Genomic DNA, 24,753 nt, shown 5'->3' on the forward strand with positions numbered 1-24,753 from the left:
TCACTATCCCGCTATAATGCTTGACAACGAAGAAAAAAGATGTCAATAACTCACAATGAAAACTTAGAGTTGGTCAAAATACGATTTATATTGTTTTTATTTATTGAAAAAAATAACTCTTCTAGCATTGAATTTAGTTTCAAAAACTTCTTTGCATGTCTATTGATTTGATTAAATTTGCAATTATTTCAAATTTAAACTCTGAAAACGTCTTTCAATAAAGACAACACATTAGCTCAAAATGAATCAATTTACTTGGATTGTATTCAGTTTTTCCTGCCTTGAATACATTAGACATTTTGATGAATGCAAGAAATTTTCAGTCACCATACACAGTTGATTCTATATGAACATTTTTCAAACGTTAGATATAAACATGCTGTATCACCGGTATTAAGCACCATACTCTTGTAAATATAGCAACTAATACAACTATATATACATATATATGATATACACTTTTTTTTTTTTCAGAGCGCTCAATATATTAGAAAAAATACATACACCAATATGCCATTCATAATAGCTGTTTCGTACTATTGCATTTACCAAGTGAAACTGACCCTATTAAAGGTGTTAAGATTGCATATCAGTGTGTGAAGAAAATATTGTGACAAGTAATAAAGTATAATTGATATCAAGCTTTTGACAGCTGCATAAACAACTGGTAAACAAACCTCACATGAGAAAACTAAAAAAATGTATACAGAGTTATCTCCCTTATCGATCTATCCATGGCACTTTTATGTATGGTAATGTTTAGTTTTATGGTTTCAAGAGGATTTGGAAAACGTGCTTAAAAGCAAATTATTTCCTTTGAAACAAATTATCCATTACTCAGTTATAAATTTTCAACTGAATAATTTTTGTTTTTGTTTTTAAAAAAAAAAAAAAGGTTAAAATTTTTCTTTTTGCTTTTCAAATCTTCATCCTAAGAAATGGATTCAATCATCAATTTGCATTAAGCTACTTTCATCATTTTGATGATAAAGTACTGAAAGAGAAGATATACTGTAAACAAGTTTTGGTGCAAGTCCACAGTTCAATCTAATTTAAAAATAAATATAGAGAACAATTTTTATAATGTACATACTTCTCACAGAACAGATCATATTCCAAAATACACATAAATTGATCAAGTTTTTTTTGTTTTTAACTAAAAAGTCCAATTTTATGAGTAAACAAAAAGGGACCGTATTGCACCGCCATCTTGAAAAAAACAAGAGCAGATGACACCACAATACTTCAAACTTGTGAAATCAGTCTTGTTATGCTACCAATTTCACAGTAATCATTTAAAAATATTTTTTTATTTAAAAACAAAAAAAAATACTTGATCAATTTAACTGATTTTTGGAATGGCATTTTTGTTCTATGATGGGTACGTCAAAGATTTTTCTGTATTAAAAAAAAATTTTTTTCATTAAGTTGAACTGTGGACTTGCATCCATCTTTCCAACTATGAGATTAAAAGTCCTTGAAGGGACTCATAGCAGGTCATTTAAATAAATTAAGAAGATGGAAAACAAAATGTCATTCGTACAGAGTTATCTCCCTTTTCGAGTTATTAAAAATGTACTTTTTAGTGATTTTATTTTTTCTCACTTCCCAATCCAACCCCCTTTTTTTCTTGAGGACTAAAAAAATAATCGTAAGATATTTGTAACCAATTATTTTTATTCATCCATTTATTTATTATGGACTATTATCCTCATTTTCTAGTTGTTGTTTGAGAACGTTTCAGCCAACTATTCCTCTGGCCAGAGTCAGGTGGTTAACCACGACGGGATAGGAACGCAGAATCTCCTAACTGCATCCTCAGCAATTACTGCCTTCCATAGTTGAAACCGCTATCTTCAGACAATGCTCACTTGGAACTGTAGAGATTCAACATCTCTATCCACTGTGCCATAGGTCCCTTTTTCAGAAGATGAGGATAATAGTCCGCAATAAATAACAGGATAAATAATACAAATTATTCATCTCAATAAGAATTTCAGTTAAAATAATATACCAATTATTTTTGTTGACAAGAAAACATTTAGTTGGAGTAAGGCTAAATTAGTTTTGGTGCCAGGTATTGAGAGATGCATTGCAATTTTCTCTTGCCATGAAATTTGCAATATGTACACATAGGGGCAGGAGAGGAAGCCTGAGAAGAGAGCAGCATTAATAGAACCATGCTAAACTAGAAGAGTTACAGCAATTGGAGGTCCCCAGTAACTTGGTCCACGTCAGATACTTTGCCAAAGACGCCCAATACAGTGGCTGAACCAGGGGCAATCTAAAAAGAAAAAAAAAAATAGTAACATTTTAAAGTCTAGTCTAAAAAATGTAAAAATTTTAGAAAAAAAAAACAATCTGAGCATGCAAGGTCCTCCTCCACAAGTGAAAAATTTACTTTCACCATGACTAATGTTTGTATAAAGTTTCAAAAACAATTCAAGGAATGGTTATTGAGGAAAGTGCAAATAGACGAATGATTGGGGGGGGGGGGCAATTTTACCTCTCTAATGCCCCTAGAGGGGCAACAAAAGTTATCCCAGAAAATCCGTTTTGGCAAAAATTTACCTTCGCCATGACTAATGTTTGTGCAAAATAAAAAAAAAAAATGAAAAATCCAAGGCATAGTTATTGAGAAAAATGCTAACAGATGTTGAAGGACCAATAAGCAGCATTTTAGAAAAAAAAAAAATTTTTAGAAAAAAGTCATTTTTCATATACTCATATTTGGTTTTATTAAAAATATTTGATCAATTTACGTGACTTTTGGAATACAAAATTTTCGTTTGATCACAGGTACATACAAAGTTTTCTTTATTTTTGTTTTTCATATAGGGGGAATTCTGGACTAGGACCGTTAAAAGAATAGAATTAGAGCTACATGTATAGGAAGTAGAATTATGACACGTAGTGAAGAGAAAAAGGTTTTTCTCTTTGGCAGGTGAGCTGACTGGGTTCAGTCACTTTTTTGAGAGTGACTTTAAATAATGAGTGAAAGTAGAAGAAAATCAACAACTGCTTTACTCATCTTTGTGCATTCCTCTTCAAAATAGAGAGCTGAAATCATATCACTGTAGTTGCAACAGTTAAATTTTTATCAAGTGAACTTGCTAATACAGCCACCATGAAAATATACAAATACTACACATATTCTATCCTCATTTTATTTGTATACTAACAGATGTACCCGACATTGCTCAATATTAAACGTAATGTTAAATTCTTAAAAAAAAAAAAAATTTTTAATGGAAAGAAACAGACGTGCATGCAAGTATTGTTTTTTTTTTCTAAACCATGCACTTGTAAGTTAAAAAAAAAAAAAAAAGCTGAGATTGAAACAAAAACCTAAAGACACTGAGTCAAGTATGATAACCATTAGGCTAGCTTGCATAATGAAAGTGTTCTCAAACCTACTTATAACATAATCTGTTATGTGAAAGATTCACGCATGTAGTCATGAAACAGTTGACAAACAGATAAAAATCCAATGACCCCTCCCCCCAAGTACTAATTTTAACCCTTTAGCAGCCCTTTTTTCTGGATGAAAACTGATTAAAAAATTTTCCACATGTCTGAATACTTTATATACCAAATTTCAAGTCAGTTGATCAAAAATTTGTTGAGTATCTAGGTCGAGAGCTGTCCTCATACACACCCACATCCTAACTTTTATAGATATATAGGGGGTATAGTTCTTTTTTTAAACTATAAACCAACTAAAGCTAAAGAATCCACCCTACTATTTTGACTGAAGATGAGGTTTGTAGAGGATTGATGTGACAGAGTTTTACTTCACCTAGACTAATCGACCCTACTAAAATTTAAAAGTTTGGTATATACTACTATTTCACTATAATAATAAAAAATTACCCACACAAATGGCAATGCATATGTTATGTGTAAGGTGTAGGAATCGAGGAAAGAAAAACAAAAATGTGTTTGTAGCTAGATTCATATATGTTCCATTAATTTGCATATGAGGGGAATAGCTGCTTTAAGCGGGATGAATTTGAGGAGTGTTTGAGTTAGTATTCGTTAGTAAAAATTACAAGTAAAGAAAAATTCCGTCAGTTTTCCTATTGGAATTTATATTCACCAATACTCGAGAAGGGATGGACATACCTTACCCAAGCATTAATGCAAATCTAACTAACAACCTTTGCAGAACTATATACAAAAATCAATACATGTAGCCATTTTGCAAGTTATACATCCTAATTATTATCAGGATTCAAAATCTGCTGAACTTGAGTATAATTTGAACAGCAGCGGCAATTAGGGAGAATGATTTAGGCAAATCAGAAGAATCCAGAAAGAATCTTGGATCAGACAACAAAATCGAACTTTTATGGCAAGTAAGCCACATCCTAATTCATATTCTATTCTTTTTTTTTTTTTTTTTCAATTTTCCATTTACAAATCAACTTTCTTGTTCATTTCATAAGATAACTTTATAACCTTAAATTACCAAACCAAATACCAATATTTACATTTAAATACAAAGGAATTTTCAGTTGTAAAACATTGGCTCAATTTTAAATTTCAATGAAAACTGAAACAAATAATTTTTTTCATGATAAATTTTTGTTAATCCATTAAAAAAAAATATATATATATATATATATATATAAATAAAAGAATCGGGAAAAAAATGGAAAATAGAAAGTGATTTTACTTGTGTCAGTCCTGCATCTTCAACGAGGTAATGTGGTAAACTTAATTGTTCTGCTCGTTCTCTTAGTTCAAACAATTTTGCTGTCTTTTCAACTTTCACCACCACAATTGTTTCTCTGAAAGTGAAAAAGTTCTTGTTTTAAAGCTCAATTTTGTTCGGAACATTGGAAATAAATATTGGAAATCCAGCCAGAATATGTATTAAACTATAATATCTATTACATTAAAAAAAATATAATTTGTGTGAACAAATTGTCTGGCTATGTAGTTTCTTGTATTATAATTAAAGAATGAAAATTAAAACAAATTAACCATTATCTGTTTATTTTAAATTGACCTATTGTAAAGAGCATGTTCAAATAATAATATTGTTTATTTTGTGTTAGAAAATTCATGTTTTACTCACTGTTTGCATTCCTTTTTACTTATCAGTGAAGGTCAAGGTCGAATAGACACAGTAGATTCCTTGGTTAGGGAAATAAGAGTGGGGTGGGATGGGAAATATTTATTCTTAAAATAGAACTAATGCGGCCAATATCTCAGTCACCATGCTTCTCTTATTTAGTAAAAAAATATATCTATAAAGAGGTATAGTTTCGTTAAATGTTGGCGATAGTAAGTTACAGTACACAGGTCTTAGTCCTGGTAAGGCATGACAGAATGTACCTCATAGTTTGTTTTTTTTTTCACCCTCAAACATGTGTAATGTAAGGGACTATTTGGCATCATGTCTAACGGGACTAGAGAGTTGAGTAGCAAGATCCCTGTTCACATTACATTTAAACTTTAGCAAGTTAGTACAGTCAGAGAAGCAGAAAACAGAGGGGGTATTCCAAAGTCTAGCAGTAGTAGTTGTTGTTGTTGTTAAAGGAAAGAGGCTTAGTCTTAGTAGCATTAAATGTTACCATCCCCCCCCCCCAGAAGGTTGTTTTCTAGGGTTTTAGAAATATCGGATCAGAAAAAAAAGATAAAGGTAACATCAAATGGATCAAGCAGCTTTCAATGAACAACAAGAACAAGTGGGAAAAAGGTTGACCATTGGTCAATATTCATACAACATACACACACAGCTCCAGTGCAAGTATACGTAACCATTTAAAAATGTTAAAGAAAAAATTTGCCATAGTTGGATCCTTTGTCAAAGTGTATAATTTTTACTGACTTCCGAATTAACATTACTGAAAAATGCACATGCAAAATACATTTGTTTATTATGTAAAATAAGCTTAATTTGTCACTGCCATTGTTTAACACCTTAATGTCTAAAATGAAATGGCTAAACTTGTTTCTGCGCATTTTGTCTGCACATGACCTTTTCTGAGAGCCACCTCAATCCTTTAAAAAAACAGATTTTTCATCAGCTGAACCGGAGTCCCTAGACAGACGTCATTCATCACCCTTCTGTTGGGCTTGGCCTTTTCTGGAAGGCAATCTCAATCCTTTAAAAAGCTAGAACTTCTTTAATAAATCAGAAGCCCAGTTAACTAGTGTCCACAGACTGGCATCTATTGACATCCCTCTGGTTGGTCTTTGAGCCTGTTCCATCTCTCCGCTCACACAATTGCATGCAAATATTAAACACTGACACGCACAACTCTTCATTATTATCTGCCAATGTGCATGAACTTATTTATTGAAATATTTCCAACCTTTCACTCTGTACTTTCATTTAATATGAAAATAAGAATCAGTGTTCATTAGTTCACAATTTTTAATGAAATATAATTTATATATATTGAGTGCAGAAGTCTTAATTACTATTTTCTGACCTGTGTAATGCACAGCCATTAAACTATTTACTAACTTTTTCAATATCTCAACTAATGAACCCCCTTGTTTTACAAGGAGTCTAAAATATTTATGAATATTTTGTTTTTCATATTGCTATAAACTATTTTAAATATACAGGATGGAACAATTAAAGTGTCACCCTAAAAATAAATAACACTACAGCTTTATTTTAAAACTTTTATTGAAAAAAAATTAATTCAGGTAACTTGATTATGTAGTAGAGCTGACATCTATTCAATGTAGTTGCCTTCAGCTCCAATCACCACCTCGATATGGGTCCGGAACTGGAAACATGCCTTTTCCACAAGCACCGGCAGGAGCTTGGCGAATACTCGACAGATGGCGGTGATCAGGTTGGCTTTGGTGTTGTGGGAGGTCATGTTGGTGATGTTCCTGACATATGACCATACGAAGTAGTCCAGCGGATCCAGGTTGGGGGAGTGGGGGGGGGTCAGTGAGAGAAGAATACAAAGTCGTAGCACTCCTTCTGAAGTCAAGCCTGGGTCTCTTTGAACTTTAGGGCCGGTGTCAAATCCTGCTGCCACACCCAGGGTCTGCCAATGGCCACCTGATTGCACCAGGAGATCACCACACTCTTCAGCACATTCAGGTACACTTTGGTGTTGACTTTCAAGCTGACTTCAAAGATGTGAGATGGCATGATGTGACCCTTATTTGAAATCACACCAAAGGCCATAACTGTGTCTGGAAACTTTGTTTTCATTACCCTTCGTGGCAATCCAGCGATGCATTTTGAGGATGCTGGCAGTGGTCCTGTTGTCATAATTTGGATTGGTAGAGAGCAGGAATTGAACAGTGGCGGATCTCCGATCTCAATTGTCGGACATTGTGTCACTTTCAGACATGATAGAAGGCTCCTTTCACTCTTGGGATTTGTACACAACTGGCCAACTAGTAGATGGTTTGAAAAAACAAAAAGAAAACTGGTTTTCATCAAACAGAAATGGAATCATGTCATCTTTTCTAGGGCGACAATGTTATCATTCCACCCTGTATATAAAATATCTCTTGTAAATGTATTCCTTCTCATTATTTTATCGTATAGCAGGTCTCTCATTTCCTCATTATTATAAACCTAAAAATCATCTTCACTGAAAATATTTCTCTGAAACCAGCTCATCTCAGCTGAAATGAAGATCTCCATCATTCCAGTAAATTATAGGAGCAACTGAACTTATGAAAAAAAATTGGAAAATACCGGGTACCCCCCCCCCAAAAAAAAACGGGCCCAACTCTAATTAGGGCCCGTTTCTTAGTGTTTTGTCCGAATGAAATGAATTTTCGGTCAAAACATCATATCAAAACACAAGGGTCTTAGGCCTTTTTTTCTCTGTTCTACAGCATATGTTCTAGATTGCCTCCATTTAGCTTTTGTTTTTTTTTTGGGGGGGGGGGGTCACCCTGTATATGCGGCAAACCATACAATTGCACTTAAAAAGGAGAGAATCTTAAAACAGTCTCTCGGTTAGAATGTATCAGGAAATAGTGGGTGAGTGTCTAACATCCAGCTAGAAAAAAATAAGGGATTTAAAAAAATAAAAATAACTGAGAAAACATTTGATTACAAAGGATTTTTGGCTAGGAGCAAAGTCCTATCTATTCTGACATTGCACTAGGTTTTTTCTGTACTTAATCAGTGAATGAGAAATACTTCTAGATGGAGGCAAATTTTATTTTGTTTCAATCCAGAGTATCCTTTTTTGGGTGGAATTGGATTTTCCGCACATTCAAAAAATGACTGTGTCTAACTCTGCATTTGTGGGGAAGCAAGTAAATATTACCTATTTACTTGCTTCCCCACAAATGCAGAGTTAGACACAGTGGCAAGAGACAATATAAAAATAAACCGTATCTCCTCAGCATCAACTGAAATCAATTCTGAATCAAAGAATTTTTTTTAAAGTGAAATAAAGTTATAAAAAAGTAAAATGACAAAAAGTACATATATGAGGAACGTTCCAAAAGTAATGTCTCCTAATTTTTTTTTATTCCACTTGAATGGATCAGAGAGGATTGTAAATTGCATTGTTATGATGACTAAGCTTATGCACTCATGACCTGAAAGGTTACAGATATTGACAATGTGAGTCTCTAAGAAAATAATCTCTGTCACGAACGCGTGTCAAAAGGAGACATGTATCATTGAATTTTTCCATGCAGAAAAAATTTAACCGATCAACATTCACCAATGCCTGTTGAACACTTATGCAATTGATGTCAGCACAGTTAGGAGATGGGTTCGTCAATTTCAGAGTGGTGACAAAGATGTGAGTGACAAATCGCATTCCGGACTTTTACAACTGAAGCTGGCAAAAGTGCATTAAGAATGGTGGTGACTAAAATAAATTTTGGAACACAAAAGGTCGCTTATTTTAATGGTAACCCTCCTGTCTTTGCGGTTCTTCAACATTTTAGTTTTTGAGTTAAAACATAGGAGGCCTTACCTTTGGAACAACCCTCGTAAATAATCAAAAAAACAGTAATGGCTTACCCGTATTGCTGCCAGGCAAAAAGCATCTTGCTGTATTTATCAATAGTCTGCACCATTTCCTTATAAATTCCAAGACAGGCATGTGACACTTGTGATGCCATCTTGCCTTGTCCCATCTTCAATTCGCTGTTCACTGCTATCACCATTTTATACATGTCAGCACATTCAAACAAATTCCCCATCTGCTCTTGTTCAAACACAACATCCTGAAAATTGCAAACATAAACTAAGTGTATTAATACATCCACCACAGAATTTCTACAACACTTAACCTAAACCAAAATCATTAAGTTTGAATTTATTTTCCATTTTTTTTAGTGTAGTCATTCTTGTAATAGAAAAATGTAGTTATCCAAGATAAAAAAAAAATAAAATAAAATGCCAGCATAAATCCAGAGAAGCTTTTCCAGGTAAAAAATTCATCCAGTCAGGATTAGCAAAGCTCAATGGTCATTTTGCTACCACTGCAAAACTCAGAGCAATTCAGTATATTTTATAAAGCGATTCTGGCATCTGATTGGTTTGTGTCTTATCCATGGTTATAAACAGAACTCAAATCTTTGTGATCACACCCTCTCAATGCGAAAAATATTGCAACACGATTTCATTTATGATTTAAAAGAAAGTTCATCGTTTAAACATTGAACAAATCTAAGTTATTTAAAGATTTTTAAAAGCTTATTTTAATAAATGACAGTCCTATATTTATTTATTTTTTTATAATTTTTCTTTTGTTCACTAATGAGTTGCCACTTATCAAGGATAAATCCACTCGAGAATAAAAATAGAATGGATAGATTGTCAGTTGAATGACGTAGAATATTATGAGAGGATTAAAAATGATGAATGAAATTAACAAAATTTACTTATGAAAGCAGTTTAAGACAAGTATTTGTTGATAGTAGATTCGAGGATGACCGTCTTGTAGCCTGCATCAAACCCATCTTGTGATAACATGCATAAGTTTTACACATTTAAGTAAGTAACTGAGAAAAGAATAGCTATTATTTCATAAATATTTGTCACAAAAGTTCCTTTTCAAGGGAAGTAATTCATATAATTTACACCTGGAGAACAAATTTTTTTGTTGTAATAGTTTTGTTAGGCTTTCATTCATTTTAAATAAAATTAATTCTTTTCAAGTTCATTTATATAAAAACATCTGTCAACAAAGATAATCATAAACTAATATGAGAAAATGCCTTTTACTTCCTATAAAAATAAGTTTTATTTTACATTGCTGATATTTTAAATTAAATTGAAATCTAAATTTAATGATTTCTTATCTAATATCTTAATATGTGTATCTATTGTCCATTCACACAGGCATAAGGTGCCTTCAATAAATTTCCAGACTTGTTTTATACAGTCATTTAAAATTGCTGTAGAATCTTGAAAATTCAATATGTTATTGCTATACATCTTATGAGATGACTGACCAATTTTTATGATTTCAGATTCAAATGAACAGCTCCAGCAGGAATTGGAATACACTCTACTAAAACCTGATTGTCACCACAGGTGAATTTCAAAAAAGCAATCTGGACGTGAGGACACTTTAGAAGAATGATATGCAATAAAATTCTGTTTTAAACTTGGAAAAAATGCCACAAAAATGTATGGAATGTTTCAGACTACTTTTAAACCATTTTGCATGAATTAAGCATCAGTTTTTGAGTGGCATAAGAGATTCAAGGAAGGCAAGGAGTCTGTGAGAGATGATGAGGTGTGGGAGGAGTAAGGAAGTCAAAACACCAGAGTTGATTGACCAAATAAAGAATTTCATGGATAAGGACCGTCATGTGACTATAGAGACAATAAGTGCACAGTTTGATGTCCGTGTGGGAACTGTAAACACAATTCACAAGGAACTGAAAATGCGGAAGATTTGTGCAAAGTCTGTCCCAAGACTGCTTCATCTTTGTCACAGACTATTTGACCAAGATGAGCATTAAGACAGTTCCTCAACCCCCTATAATCCAAAGTTTGCTCCATGTGACTTTTGGTTATTCCCTAAGCTCAAGGGAAATCTTAAAAGCTGTTGTTATGAGACAATTGAGGAAATGATAGAAGCTGTGATGAAGGTCATTGACACGCTCACACACGAGAACTTCCATGAAGTTGTTGGAACGGTACAACAAGTGCATTGCAGCCAGAGAAGATTACTTCGAAGGGGACTAGAGTTACATGTGTGTATTATCAATACAAGTGCCCATACCAAAAATCTCTGGAAACTTATTGAAGTCACCTCGTACACTTTAATTAGTCTCCATAAAAATAACAGTGTTGAGACAGTGTTCACAATAGACATAGTAAAACAGAAAGAGGGAAGAGGGATATGCAGTTCTCATCATATTCGGTTTAATGTCCATTTTACATGTTGGTATGTGTTGGACAGCTTTAAGAAATTGACTATCAAACTAATCTATCCTTAGCCAGGTCTTTATTTATCCCTTAGATCCATTTTTATCATTTCCTCAATGTTTTGTTGGCTGTTTTTTTGTGAACTGAACCTGCTACCTCAACTTTCCTACATCTACTAATCCAATAACTCACATCCATTCTTCCAATGTGCCCATACCATCAAAGTCTACCCGTCTTCACACATCCCCTTAAACTGTCCAAATTTAATCTCCTTACAAGGTCATCAGATGCAAACCCATTTTAGCATTTTATCATTCTCATCATTTCTTTCCATGCAATGCACATCTTCAACCCTCAATGGTCAGATTTCACTTCTATACATCATCACACTGCATAACTATGCCTGAGAGACTTTTTACTTGGTCAACAGTGATAACTCACTGTTGGTTAGTAATGACAATTCCTCTAATTTATTTCATCCACTCTTCATATTTATACTAGCAAAAGTACCCGTTGTTGACTGGGTTCAAAAACAGCCTACAGAAAATGGACTCTGATTTATGAAATTATGATATGTTATGAAAAGGAAGGGTTGTAAAGAGATAGCTTCGAATTTAGGAGTATCAAAACCAAAGCAAAATATGATGAAAGTAAAAATAAAATAGATAAACCCCATAATTTATTATACCATACCTGTTCACACTGAAACACTTATCACAATATTCTGTGGATCTATATTAAAAAACCTTGTTGAACTTTGTGACATATTTCCATTCTACGGAGGTCAGGCGCGAATGAACACCCCATAATTTTATTATACCATATTTCTTCAAACTGAAACATAATTATCAAAGTATACTTACGCAGATAGATATGAAAAGTCTTTATTAAAGTTTGTGCCTATTTCCATTCTATGGAGGTCAGGCGCAAACGCAGACCCCACAAATTTATTATACCATCCCTATTTAAGTTAAAACATGCTTATCAAAGTATTATTATGTACATCTATATCAAAAACACTTGTAAACGTTTTTTTAATTTTTTAATTTTTTTATTTCCATACTTTGTGGACCAGGCGTGTATGCAGACCCCACAATTTTAATGAATCATCATTATGCCAAGTCTTGATACATCTGCTATCATTATATGTGTGATCAGTTTTCTATAATAGTCAACCATATAGGAGCCTATTCGTGACCAGACACACACACAGATATTCAGCTTTATATTATAGATATAGATCTTTTGGAAGAAAAAATTTTTAACAAAAAATTGCTACAGAAAATCTTTTTTAATTACTACACAAAAATCTCTAAAAATTTGTTACACACAAAAAAAAAAAAAAAAATTGTTACAACTTTTTTTTATTTTTAAATTGTTACACAAATAGGTTAATAAGTCAAAGATAGAAACATACTAGGACGCGAGCCGTCTGCATACTTTCTCTATTTTCCAATATCCAAGAAGCTGCCATGTCTGCATCATTGTTTCCTGTACACAATAATCCCTACAAAAGCAAATATTAAATTTTAATACATTAATCTGTAATTAAGAGATTATTGATTGATAAAAAAAAATAGTGCCAGAAAAAAATAAATAAATAAAATAAGGTTCTTGTTCAAAATTCCCTCTATATTAAAAATCAAAATCTCTATGATGTATGTGCCCATGGTGAAACAAAACGATCATATTCCAAAAATCACATAATGTGATTTATTTTTATTTTTATAAAGAAAATCATTTTTAAGTGATTAATGAGAAATCATAACATAAATCTAGAAAGTATGAATTATTGTTTAATTATCTTCCTTTGTTTCTGGAGATTTATTTTTCAATATGGTGCAAGAGTCACTCCTTGAGCACTCATAAAATTTGATTTTCTTATTTAAAAATAAAAGTATTTGATCAATTTATGTGATTTTTGGAATATGATATTTCCGTACGTCATACATATTTTTCTTTCTTTTTTTTTTAATATAGGGAAAATTCTGAACAAGAACAACAAAAAGAAACCGTCACTAAATAAATGGAGCTCTAATAGAAGTTTTTTCTGGTTTATTTTCAGTGCCTCCTATATCTTTTTTTTTTTTCTTTTACATTACAAATTAAACTAATTAATGTCTGCTGTTGTTAATGCAACATCAATCATTTTGAATAAACAATAGCAACTTTCACTTAACAAAAAACGATTAGTGCCAAGGCAGGAATGTAATATACTGAATTTTACTATTTTAAATAAAACTACTTACTTCTGCAGCTTCCTCTCGAGAGAAACCAAGAGTCAATAGAACCTGCACTAAGGATTCTTTGGGTTGATCAAGAAGAGTCCCCGACTCGGGAGTATCCTCCCTACTTGTACTGGCTGCACCATCCATGGATAACCACTTGTAAATGACTACAATTTCTGAAAGAAGATATTTTTATGAGAAAAATAAATCAGTTTTTATTAGTAAATTTCACAAAAAGGACGTTTATTTTGAATCCAAAGTTTTTAAGATTTTTTACAGACATTACATTTGTATAATTGACTACATCTGTTTGCCGTTTTGTTCACCTTAACCTTAAAAGTTTATTTTTGTAAAATAGGATTAAAGAAATAAACTTTTATGATCTACAAGAAAATATAATACAGTTCACAGCTGGAACAAAATCTGGCTTTTATTTCTTATCAAAATAATTTATATTTAAAGTTCAAATTAAAAAAAAAAACTTTAAAGATAAAAAAATTAAATTCTTAAAAATTATGATGAACATAAAATATTTTATGCATCAAAGAAACTAAAAATGTGTTTACATGCAGTATTTTCATAACAAAATATGGCAGACAGATACTATTCAATACAAATGCTTAAAATGGATGTAATTAATATTCTCAATTAAGTTAAATATTGCTGTTACTAAAAGTTACTTTAGGATATCATAGGATGGATCTTCCTGAGGTATTCCACACTCTTTAATGGATGACATTACATTATAAAATGTCTTCCCACTTGTTTTAGTAAATGATACCATGTCTTTGTGATGTCATAATCACTATGTGCAATGGAGGCAAACAAACAAGATCCACCGAATTTTAGTAGTATGTAGATTTTAACTGTTTTTTAGTGTGTGTGAGGGGGGGGGGCAGATTTTCTAATCAAATAACTGGATTAGTTTTTAGTGTTATTATACCTTCATTCTATTTTATTTTTTTTTATTTGTAACTCTTGCTTCCCTTATTTGGACTTTACTCCTCACATTCCATGAGTAATGTTTCTGACAAAGGGAGAAGAATTAATGCTTTCTGGGTTGGATTTATAGGGATGAAAGTTACCAGTTATGGGATTTCGTTCACCGGTTTTAGGGGAGGAGGTCAGTTTTGGACTTATACTTTATGATGATTTGTAATGGGATAAGTATTTTTAGGATAAGTCAGATTCAGAGAAATATTTTCAGTGAAAAAGTTTTCAGGGTTTATAATCAAATGTGAGAAAAACAAGAGACATTGTCATACGATAAACAAAACAAAATAAGTAAAGAAGGCATATATTCACAAAAGAGATAATTTATATATGATTAAAATGGAAGGTTAACAGCAATAAGAAAACAGAATGAGTTTTTAAAGCTCTCGTAAAAACAAGGAGGTTCATTAGCTGAGACATTAGAAGAGCCATAAGTTTCAGGGGTTAGGAAAATTGTATTCAATACTTCTCTGCTCAAAATAAATTATAATTCATTGAAAGCAGTTTTTAAAAGTCATTGTTCTTTTGTTTATTATATTAGAAATGGTTCAGTGATAAAGTTTAGGAATATTTTAATGAATAAGGTTTAACAGATTGACAGATGGTAAGTCGTGTGTGTGTGTGTGTTTGTTAAGGTCTGTGTACATGAGTGAAAGGAAATGTAGAGATGAACGCCAATAGTGAGGCGCCAGCGACATAAATCTGCAGATTCAAGTTGACTGGGTTCCACTGGTTTATTGAAGAACAATCTGGCTTTTAAATGGTTTGGGTAGCTCCCAGAATAACCATTTTAAATAAATTCAGAAAGTTTTCTGATTGGTCCAAAATATAATTATTTGTTTTTATTTAGCATAGTGTATGCGCAGACGATATGTGTACAAACACGTTTTTGCATTTGGATTTTGTACATTGATGTGTAAACATTGATGGCACAGATTCATCTAACACTTAATATGGGCTAGATTTTGACCTTGAAATAGTACCTGTTTTTTTTAAGCTCATTACATCAAGTGGTTTCATGTCTTGTCGAGCGATTTCCATAAAAGAAAATATAAGCTTTGAAAATTATCAGGAATGACGTACAGTAGGTTTACTAACGTGAATCACATTCACATCTCTTAATAGTCAGAAATTTATATTGATCAAATACCTTGGAATCGTGTTACTTAACTTTTTTTCTTTTTTTTTTAACTACACCGTTCTATTTTTTCTTAAATTATATTTTATTTTAATAAGATCTTCCAAGTAAAATTTGATTATAACAGTATCTTAAAGTCACTAAATTATTAATCATACCAAATTGTACATCAATTTTGTTAAGGTATTGTTTTAATCTATGAAATTATTGTATCTAAATAAATTTTCAAAACTTTCAATAAGTTCACACAAGGATTTACTAAAAACTTTAAAGCCAGAAATGACTTTCTATTCAATTTCTAAATTCCTTTCAAATTTAAAATAGTCACAAAATAATTCTTTGCTTTTTTTTTTTTTTCAAATATTAAAAAGATGAAAATGGCTAACTTGTTTACAAAGAAATCGAAATGCATGTTGATGGATTTAATTTCATATTTTTAAATTGAATATTTAAAATTTCATTTTATGATATCTCTTATATTTCAGTAAATTTTGATTAATAATAATTTTTATAAATTATGTGGAAGTTACATAGAGACAAGAAATGCATACATAAACGAGAAGTGGTTGCACAATTTTATTAATATAGAAATTTCATTCTGTACTAAAGAATATCTTCAAAATTCCAGCAATTTATTATCGCAAATATTCTAGAAACTTGCATATGATGTAAACTATCAAATTTTATTCAAAATATCCAACATCTCTTCCATTTCTTGCAAGCTAAAATTCATGTTTGCACGAAATTAAATGTAAGTTTCAAAATTTGTATTATACATACCTCCACCCCCTGCCCAGCGCGGCTGTAGCCGAGATTGAATTCACTACATGAGTTTGTAGTGTAATTCGAATCTTGTCTGTAACTAAATACTTGACGCTTCGCCAGAGCAATCAAGGGTATTTTTTATCATGATGCCATCACTAGAAGGGTGCCTACCACAGCTTAAGAGAGTCCCATGTACTCTCAAGAGAAGGATAGACCACGCCAGTTTCTGAATCTGGTATTCTACCTCGCAGTACATACAGTGCCTCACCTTCTCAAATGGTCACCCATCTGGTACTGGCCAAGCTCAATGTTGCTTAACTTTGGTGATCTGCCAAGAATCGGTGTGTCAACGTGATTGTGTCATATTATACATGAATATATATAAAAAGAATGGTTTCAATAATTTATTAATCTAGTCATTAGTTTGTAGCATAAGGAAATAAATAAGCATAAATTATAGACAAAAGACCCCAAAGCAAACTTGAGGTAACATTCACTCAGGATGGGTTCAATTGGGTCGTCACATAGAACACACAGCATCCCAGATGAATGCAGACCACACATGAGGGTATGTAGTGGCTAAGATAGTGATGGGCAGTAATTCCTGGGACCAGTAGTGAACACTGTGGACCTGAGCTAGATTTGACATTGGCTTTGATGGTGTGTAACCACATCTTCAGTTGGCCTGCTGGACATCTTCATCAAACTTGAAATGGTTTTGGAGCTACTACTTCGTGAATGAACTCTTCTGGATTGCAGCATGTAGTGTGGTCAAACCAACAAAGTCAATTTCTTAAAAGAGGTTGGGTGGGGGAGTGGGTGCTCCTGCATCGCAGTTTAATTTGAGTATTGGAGACAAAATGGTGCCGGAAGATTTGCAGAATTCGGCAGAGACACTATAAGTTGAACACTTTCAGCTTTTTGAGACCCGCAACTCCCATCGGCCGAAACCCAAAACCATGAAAAATAAAAAATGAATTATTAAAATGCAATTTGATAATAAATTTTGGAAATGAAATTTTGTATCAGAACTTGGATTATGACAAATCAATGATCAATAAGACATTTGTTAAAAGAACTGATATTAGCAAAAATATCAGCATTGAAATTAATGCAGAAGAAACCATGATGCAAGCAATATGGTGGGAAAGATAGTCAGACAGAGAAAAAAATAATAAACAGAGAGAACATGGAACAGCGAAGTAAGAGATGACTATAAGTTTATGTTAAAGCCAGGCAGAGAGGCAGCAATTTGTTCACCACCTGCAAACATATATACAAGTTTGTGCAGATAGTTGAGCAACAACTGAATCTTGTTTGTGTGTTCACATAAATAAAAAAGAAAGAAAAAGATAAGAAATAAAAAGAAACCCTTTTTACAACCAAAAGCAAAATTGTACATCTTTTCCTATATTTTTTTATTTTTTTATTTTACTTCAGTAAGTTTTAAGAGATCAGGAGACTCCCTCCTGAAGCTAACACTTGATTCTGTTATGATTTAAATTTATATCCGAGGGCTCTTTTAAGAATAGATGCTGTTCCCTTTATGGCTGCTATTTGTATTTCATTACAGCTTGGTCTTCCAGGGATTGCTTCTATTTCTGAAGATTTTTTTTTTATTAAGCCAATTGCTACTATCACAACAGGTATAATGTTTATTTCTTTTAGATCTAATCAAGAAACAATCAACAAAGCAATTAACCAGTAATAACATTAGCAGCAAACAACAATAATGGTAATGCCAGGGAGAGAATCACAAACAAAAACAATGGATCATCAAAGTACATAGAATCTTACAGATTTTGTTACCATTCTTATTAGTAAGGGACCATGCTACAAGTTAATGCAATTCTTATTCTATGCCAAAGTTTTATCAGGTCCAGGAATGAGTTCAAGTGCTTATCTGTCCTTAAAGAACAAAGAACTTGAGATTAATTGAGATCATTATTCACTTTTTGTTTACAGTCAACGAGATGACAGCTCATACTAATCCCAAACATCCTTGCCCGCTGAACATATTCTATGTCATCCACAACGTTGGGCTGCCGTGGGACAGTGAGAGATAGATGGTGTTTCTTGCAATCCTGGTCGTAGCACGAATGGTGGTGTGGACGTCATGATTGAATGAAAACCAAAAGGTTGAATCTTTTGCTGCTCAGGATCTGATCAGATTCTTCAAGCGCTAATTGAATGTCAAGATCAGATGTGATAGAAAAGGATTACATTCCATGGTTTTCGAAAGATAAAAAAAGTAACAAACTTGTGTATATGCAGAGGAGTCAAGTTTGAGTATGTGTGCCTTGCTTGAGCATGGTGCATGTAGTCTTGATCCTGTCAGACCCCAGCCCCAAGTCTTATTTCTTAGCTAGTTGAGTAAATGCCCCCCCTCCTTCCAATAGGAAACTTCCAAGATGCTCGCCCCCCCCCCCCCAATTTTTTCTTTTTGTCCCTGACCTCCTCCAAATTGCATTCATCTTACTCTTTAACCCCCACCCACCCATCCTATTTTTTCTTTTTTCCTCTCCCATCTAGATTTAAGCCCCAATTAGAAATGGACCTGCTTGTTGTCGGTTCCAATCAAACTGTACAGTCTATTATTTATAATACTTTAAAATAATTGTCTTGATGTCTATTGTGACACGATGAGCAGATTCAATATATAATATTTTTAAAAATATTGATTGGGTTTGGAACAGTAAGGATAAAGAAATAAACAAAATCAAGGACTTTGAAAAATATCAAAAGAAACTCACATTACAATAGTGAGAATAGAAGGCAAGGTGAATAATAGTATGATCTGCTTTCTGATTCTTTCTCTTAACGTCACTGGGCAAAGAAAGGAAGGTGTGGCCTCAAACAATTATATTGGCTGCTGTATTTCTTTCCTTCTTTATTCTCACTCATCAAGACAACATAAGAGAGGGAGAAGGCGATATGAGGGAAAGGAGAAAGACAAAAATGAAACTGGAGGCAATTTTTAAAAGAGTCATGAGAATGTGAAAAAAAGATGTCAAAAAAAAAAAAAATTAATGAGAAAAAAGATTTGGCTTTTGTTTTGACAGCATATCGACAATTTTGGATTATTTAATGCTGAATCTAGTAATGTTGGAAAATGTTTTCATGCTTCAAGTTTTTTTTTTATATCTTCAAATATTTATTCATAACGTTTGGTTTGGTTGTTTTATAGAGGAAAATTGTTTTTATTTTTGACTTTGCAGAACATGATTGAGTTTTGCAAAAGAAAAAAAAAACAATAACATCAATGTTTAGTGTGTTTTAAGTCAGAAAGCCAGTATCTTCAGACAACCTGATCTGGTAGCACCAGAGAGAAAAAAAAAAGAGTAAAAAAAAAATGATTTGCAAAAAAGAATATGTCTGAAACAGAAGAACATATTCAGAAAAATAAGCTTTAAAACTGTTGACGAATATGTGTTTTAAGTTTTATAAACGTATGTTCAATCTTATAATCAACACAAGAAGCGTCTTGTCATTGACTATAGTCAAACATCAACCAATTCACATACCTTGATGCTTATTCTTTACCAAGAATTGATGAAATAGTTCAGAAAATCACTCGCTATTCCATTTTTACTACATTGAACTTGCAGAATGCGTATCATCAAATACAAATACAAGAAATTCACAGCTTTTGAAGCCTCTATATTAATTCTGCCGTATTTCATTTGGCATAACAAATGGTATATCAGGTTTCCAAAAATCGATAGACAATCTAATAAAATGCAAGAAGATTGTCAACACTTTTGCGTATGTTGATAACATCATTATATGCGGCCGTAATATGATGAAACATGAAAACCTTAATCGTTTTTTAGATGTTGCCATGAAGTACAGCATAAGTTTCAATAAAAACAAGAGCATTATGCAAACTGAGAAAGTCACTCTCTTAGGGTATGAACTGTCATTTGGAGTTGTAAAACTAGATCCTGAATGCTTCTGTGCTTTGAGATATCTACCTCCATCATCATAAGATGTGAAATCACAACAACGGGTTGTCGGAATATTTTCATATTACGCTCAATGGATTCCTCGTTTCTCAGATAAAATTTGACGGCTAGCACAAAACCAAGTCTTCCCTCTACCTGAACCCTGCTTAGCAGATTTCACCAACCTCAAAGAAGAACTCGAGCACGCTTCACTTACAACAATTGATCCCAACATACCCCTTATCATAGAAACCGATGCTACGAGCATGGCCCTGATTGCCACTCTCAATCAGAATGGCCGCCAAGTTGCTTTTTTTCCCCCAATCTTTTTTAATCAGCAAGCAACATTACTCTTTGGTCAAAAAAGAAGCACTTGCTATCATCGAAGCAGTGCATAAATGGCATCAATACTTTATCGGTTCCGCCTTTAAATTTATTACAGACCAATGCTCTGTAGCTTCCATGTATGACCTGAAACACTCAAAATAAAGAATAAGAAAGTAGAACGCTGGAGAATTGAACTATCAGTCCTTACATTTGATGTAATATACCGTCCAGGGAAAGATAAGTGGTTTGCTTCTCGACTACTTCAACCAGTTTACGAGACCTACACATTTTATTGTCATTCAGGCAATACAACTGCCTATAACCCGCAGGGAAATGGCCAGGTAGAATGACTAAATGCCACATTATGGAAAACGATATTGCTGGCATTGAAGTAGCGAAGACTGTCGATTTCTCATTGGGAATCAGTTTTGTCCGATGCCTTGCATTCCATTTGTTAGTCATTGTGTACTGCCACTAATGCTACACCTCACGAGCAAATATTCCAGTGCAATCGGAAATCAACATCTAGTACCTCTCTTCCCAGTTAGCTTTTGAATCCTGATGAAATGTAACGTACAGTCATCTAAGCATGAACTTTTTGTCAACAAAGTTGAATTGCTAGAATGCAACCCTCAATATGCTCATGTTAGACTTCCAACTAGAAGGGAGGAAACAGTGTTGCTGCATCAACTTGCCCTAAAACCACAAAATGTAGCACCTAATATTAATGACTTATCTCAACGGAGACTCCATCTCTACAACCTCATTTGAATCGGGTGTATCCGAAGAACCTTGTGAAACCTCACAGGCTGATACAATGCTCGATAACCTAAGAACCTCTTGGAACTCATCCTTAGACAACGTATCCATTCCTATCATCTAGGAAAAAAGAGATCTTTGAACTTGAACCTTTGTATATTATTTCATAACCCCTCCTTGAACTCTTTCCACTTAGGACGAATGTATGTCGCCACTTAACTCTGATAACCGAAGAGTGACACAGCCACGTGACTTCCTGTTTCTCATATTTGTTTCTCTTTTCCGCTGAACTCTTGAGCAGTCAACATGTAACGAAGAGTCGCTCCTGTTGGTGGCATCGGCCACCAACAGTGCCCCTGACTAGTCAGTCAGCCTCTCGCAGCTATCAAGTAACGAACTCTCATTCTTTCTATCTGTATTCTTAATATTTCTCATGTAAATAAATCTGCATTCTTTCACTGGTATATACCGGCATGTTTCCATTGTCATTATACGACCTTTTGCTTTTCAATCCTTCTACCATTCAAGTCATCAAACATACATATTGGGAACGGGATCGTCAATAACACAAGCAGGCCATCCGGTTCCCTCCTCTACAAATGTCATATTAGCATTGTTACTTTGTGTAAACTTTTCGCTATTTTTCATCCTTCTATTTCAGCAAGCGTACCTTTGATTCTAGATAAATAAAGCCTTATTAACTGTTTTTTATTCGTCTTCCATGTTCCGAATCATTACAATATGCAGAAGTAATAGAAAAATATCGGCAAATTGAAATGAACATTTTGCATTTCAACTTACCGACATATTTCTGTATGTGTTATTCATCCAGTCAAACAAAGATTTTACTTGTTAAACCATCCTTGGTGCATGATTACTATTTCCTGTTAATTTCAGAGTTTATTGGTTAAATATATTCATACAGACATACACACATATATACATGTTTTATTTATATAGAAAAATCAAATTTTAGGACTTGTTTGATGCAAGAGAAACCAGTTATCATATTGACTGAATTCAAGGGCAGACAACTCAATTTGGCTATTTCTTTTCCTAACAGAATGTTAGAAAGATGAAAAAAGTATGATATAAAACAATTTAACATAACGAGAAAATTGTGAAAGGTTTGAAAAACAAATAAAATATACAAAATAAGATATTTTTTTTAGAAAGGGCAGTTTATATAACCCCACCCTTGATAAACTCTCCAGAAGAAAAGGCTCATTAATGACTGCTAAAAATACTTAATCGCTAAAAATCGTAAAATTTTATTTTCTTAAAAACTACTTGATCAATTTTCATGATTTTTGGAATATAACATCTTCATTCCATGACAAGCAGGTACACCGTAAAGGTCCCCCCGCCTTTTTTACAAAAGACCCACCACTTATTAAGGCCCGAGGGCCACTCGAGAATAAGCATTAATGAGTGTACAGTAGCCAATGAGAAAATGTTGTAATCGTTAGTAGTGGAAATTTGGTAAATTGGATTACTTAAAATGATGGCTCATCAAGAATTTGTTTATGTTGGACTTGAAGACAGCCATATTGTAGTCAGTTGGAAAGCAGGAAAACGGAACAGAGTTCCACAGGCGTGCAGTTCTAAGAAAGAAACTTTGTTCATGGAATCTACGTTTAGGCACAAATAAAGAGTGGGGGAAATTATTGATAGTGGTTTTAGCTAGATGAGTGTTTTTCGTGAAAGTCAGGACAGCGGGATCATAGATTGGAGCTCAGATGAGCATTTATCATGAAAATAATGATTATTTAAAATTGCACTTATTTTGAAAAACAAACACTGGATATTTTTTTTGTTAAGCTGCAATAGTTCAAAACCGTTTCACATGACTAATCAAAGCCAATCAACTGCCCTCCCTCCTCCTTTGAAACAACATTTCTGAATCATTGCCAATAATACAGAAATCAAGAGAAACGGTTCAATTATTGACTCATCAAATCAACAACGCTTTTTGTTCGGCCTTGGCAAAGCTCTGCACTGTGATTTTGTTGTGGAATCTATACATGAGACGTGTGTTAACTACTTTTAGCTTATTAGACTAAGGAACATGAAATTTGGTTGGACGGATTCTCTACATAAGCAGAGTGGTACCAAGTGGATAATATTTATAGTGTCCTTAAAGGAAGCATGAAATAATGAGCTTGATGGGGTTGAAATCATAGGCAAATAACTTTAATAGGTTCTTCAAACAGTGATCATTTTAAGACCCTATAATAGGGCTCAACATCAAAAACTAAATCTTATTTTCAAAGTTTTCATCATAGTAACATGATTTTGATGGTTTTAAAGTATTTTGGAATTTGACATCTTGCGCCTATATATGGGATGTCTCGGTATTATGACCTTGTCCAGGGCAGGTATTTCAAATAGTGATTTAATTGCGATCTGAAAATCTTATATCAAGTCAATTAAAATGGAGGCAGGTTCAGTGCTAAAAGAGTCAGATTTGATAACAATTGTTCAATTACAACAAAAAAAGTGATTCATGTTTTGTTTTTTTTTTAGTTTTTTCATCACATATTAATATGATTTTAACTGAATTCTTTAAGTTTAGTTCATAAAAAAATTGATTAAAAAATTGAATTCCCAGAGCCTTCTCAAATTCACTCATTGCCCATTTTTTCTTTTTTTCAAATTAATGAGTCAAAATTTATGGAGACCAAAAACCATTCAAGGATAAAGGTTAATGAGATGTCTTGTTAGTTGAATGATGAAGAATATTATATGAGGATTGAAAATCAAGGGATAGAAAAAAACAAAATTTGATTACTTAGGACAGTTTATGACAAGTATTTGTTGCCATTGGATTTGAAGATGACCATGTTGTAGACTGCAGGGAAGCAGTCCTGTGATAAGGTGTTCTACAGATGTGTTCTTAGAAAGAAACTCTGTTCATGGAAATTTTACCTAATATGTTCAAAATTCTAATAAGAATTAAAAAATAAATTGATAATATAAATGTGCTATGACCTCTAATTCACAGTAGACTTTTATGTTTCAGCAGCAATTACTCAATTGGGGGTATCTATAGTGGCATTCACCTGGTCCGAGTTGAACAAGCTCCAGAAAAATTCACCACATCTCGCACTAGCACAGCCCACCCATGTCGGATAAGTCCTCTGCAGGAATTAGTCACTTTCGATTCCAGTAATAAAACACCTAAGATTCTTGGGCCAGAAACACCCACAAAATTTGCTTTGACTGCTGACAGCCAGGTTTTAGGTTGCCCACCTC

General features: G+C 33.2%; 1 protein-coding gene across 2 annotated transcripts in view; it reads right to left on the reverse strand.

Moving 5' to 3' along the window:
- Positions 1-1,531: 1,531 nt before the first annotated feature.
- The window catches only part of LOC145279644 (putative peptidyl-tRNA hydrolase 2), a 34,064-nt gene continuing 10,842 nt past the window's right edge, over positions 1,532-24,753 (reverse strand). The window contains exons 1-6 of one of the 2 annotated variants that reach the window (XM_080130873.1): positions 14,253-14,371; positions 13,594-13,748; positions 12,762-12,851; positions 8,981-9,186; positions 4,679-4,793; positions 1,532-2,284 (exon numbers count right to left, since the gene is read on the reverse strand). In XM_080130873.1, the coding sequence (XP_079986999.1) occupies positions 2,198-2,284; positions 4,679-4,793; positions 8,981-9,186; positions 12,762-12,851; positions 13,594-13,719 (624 nt within the window). In that variant the 5' untranslated portion in view covers positions 13,720-13,748; positions 14,253-14,371 and the 3' untranslated portion in view covers positions 1,532-2,197. Of the gene's footprint in view, positions 2,285-4,678; positions 4,794-8,980; positions 9,187-12,761; positions 12,852-13,593; positions 13,749-14,252; positions 14,372-24,753 lie in introns of those variants that run through there. The other variant, XM_080130874.1, reaches the window with a different exon arrangement.

The sequence above is a fragment of the Euprymna scolopes genome, chromosome 7 (assembly GCF_053919585.1).
Source record: "Euprymna scolopes isolate OS-2025 chromosome 7, ASM5391958v1, whole genome shotgun sequence".
NCBI classification, from domain to species: domain Eukaryota; kingdom Metazoa; phylum Mollusca; class Cephalopoda; order Sepiida; family Sepiolidae; genus Euprymna; species Euprymna scolopes.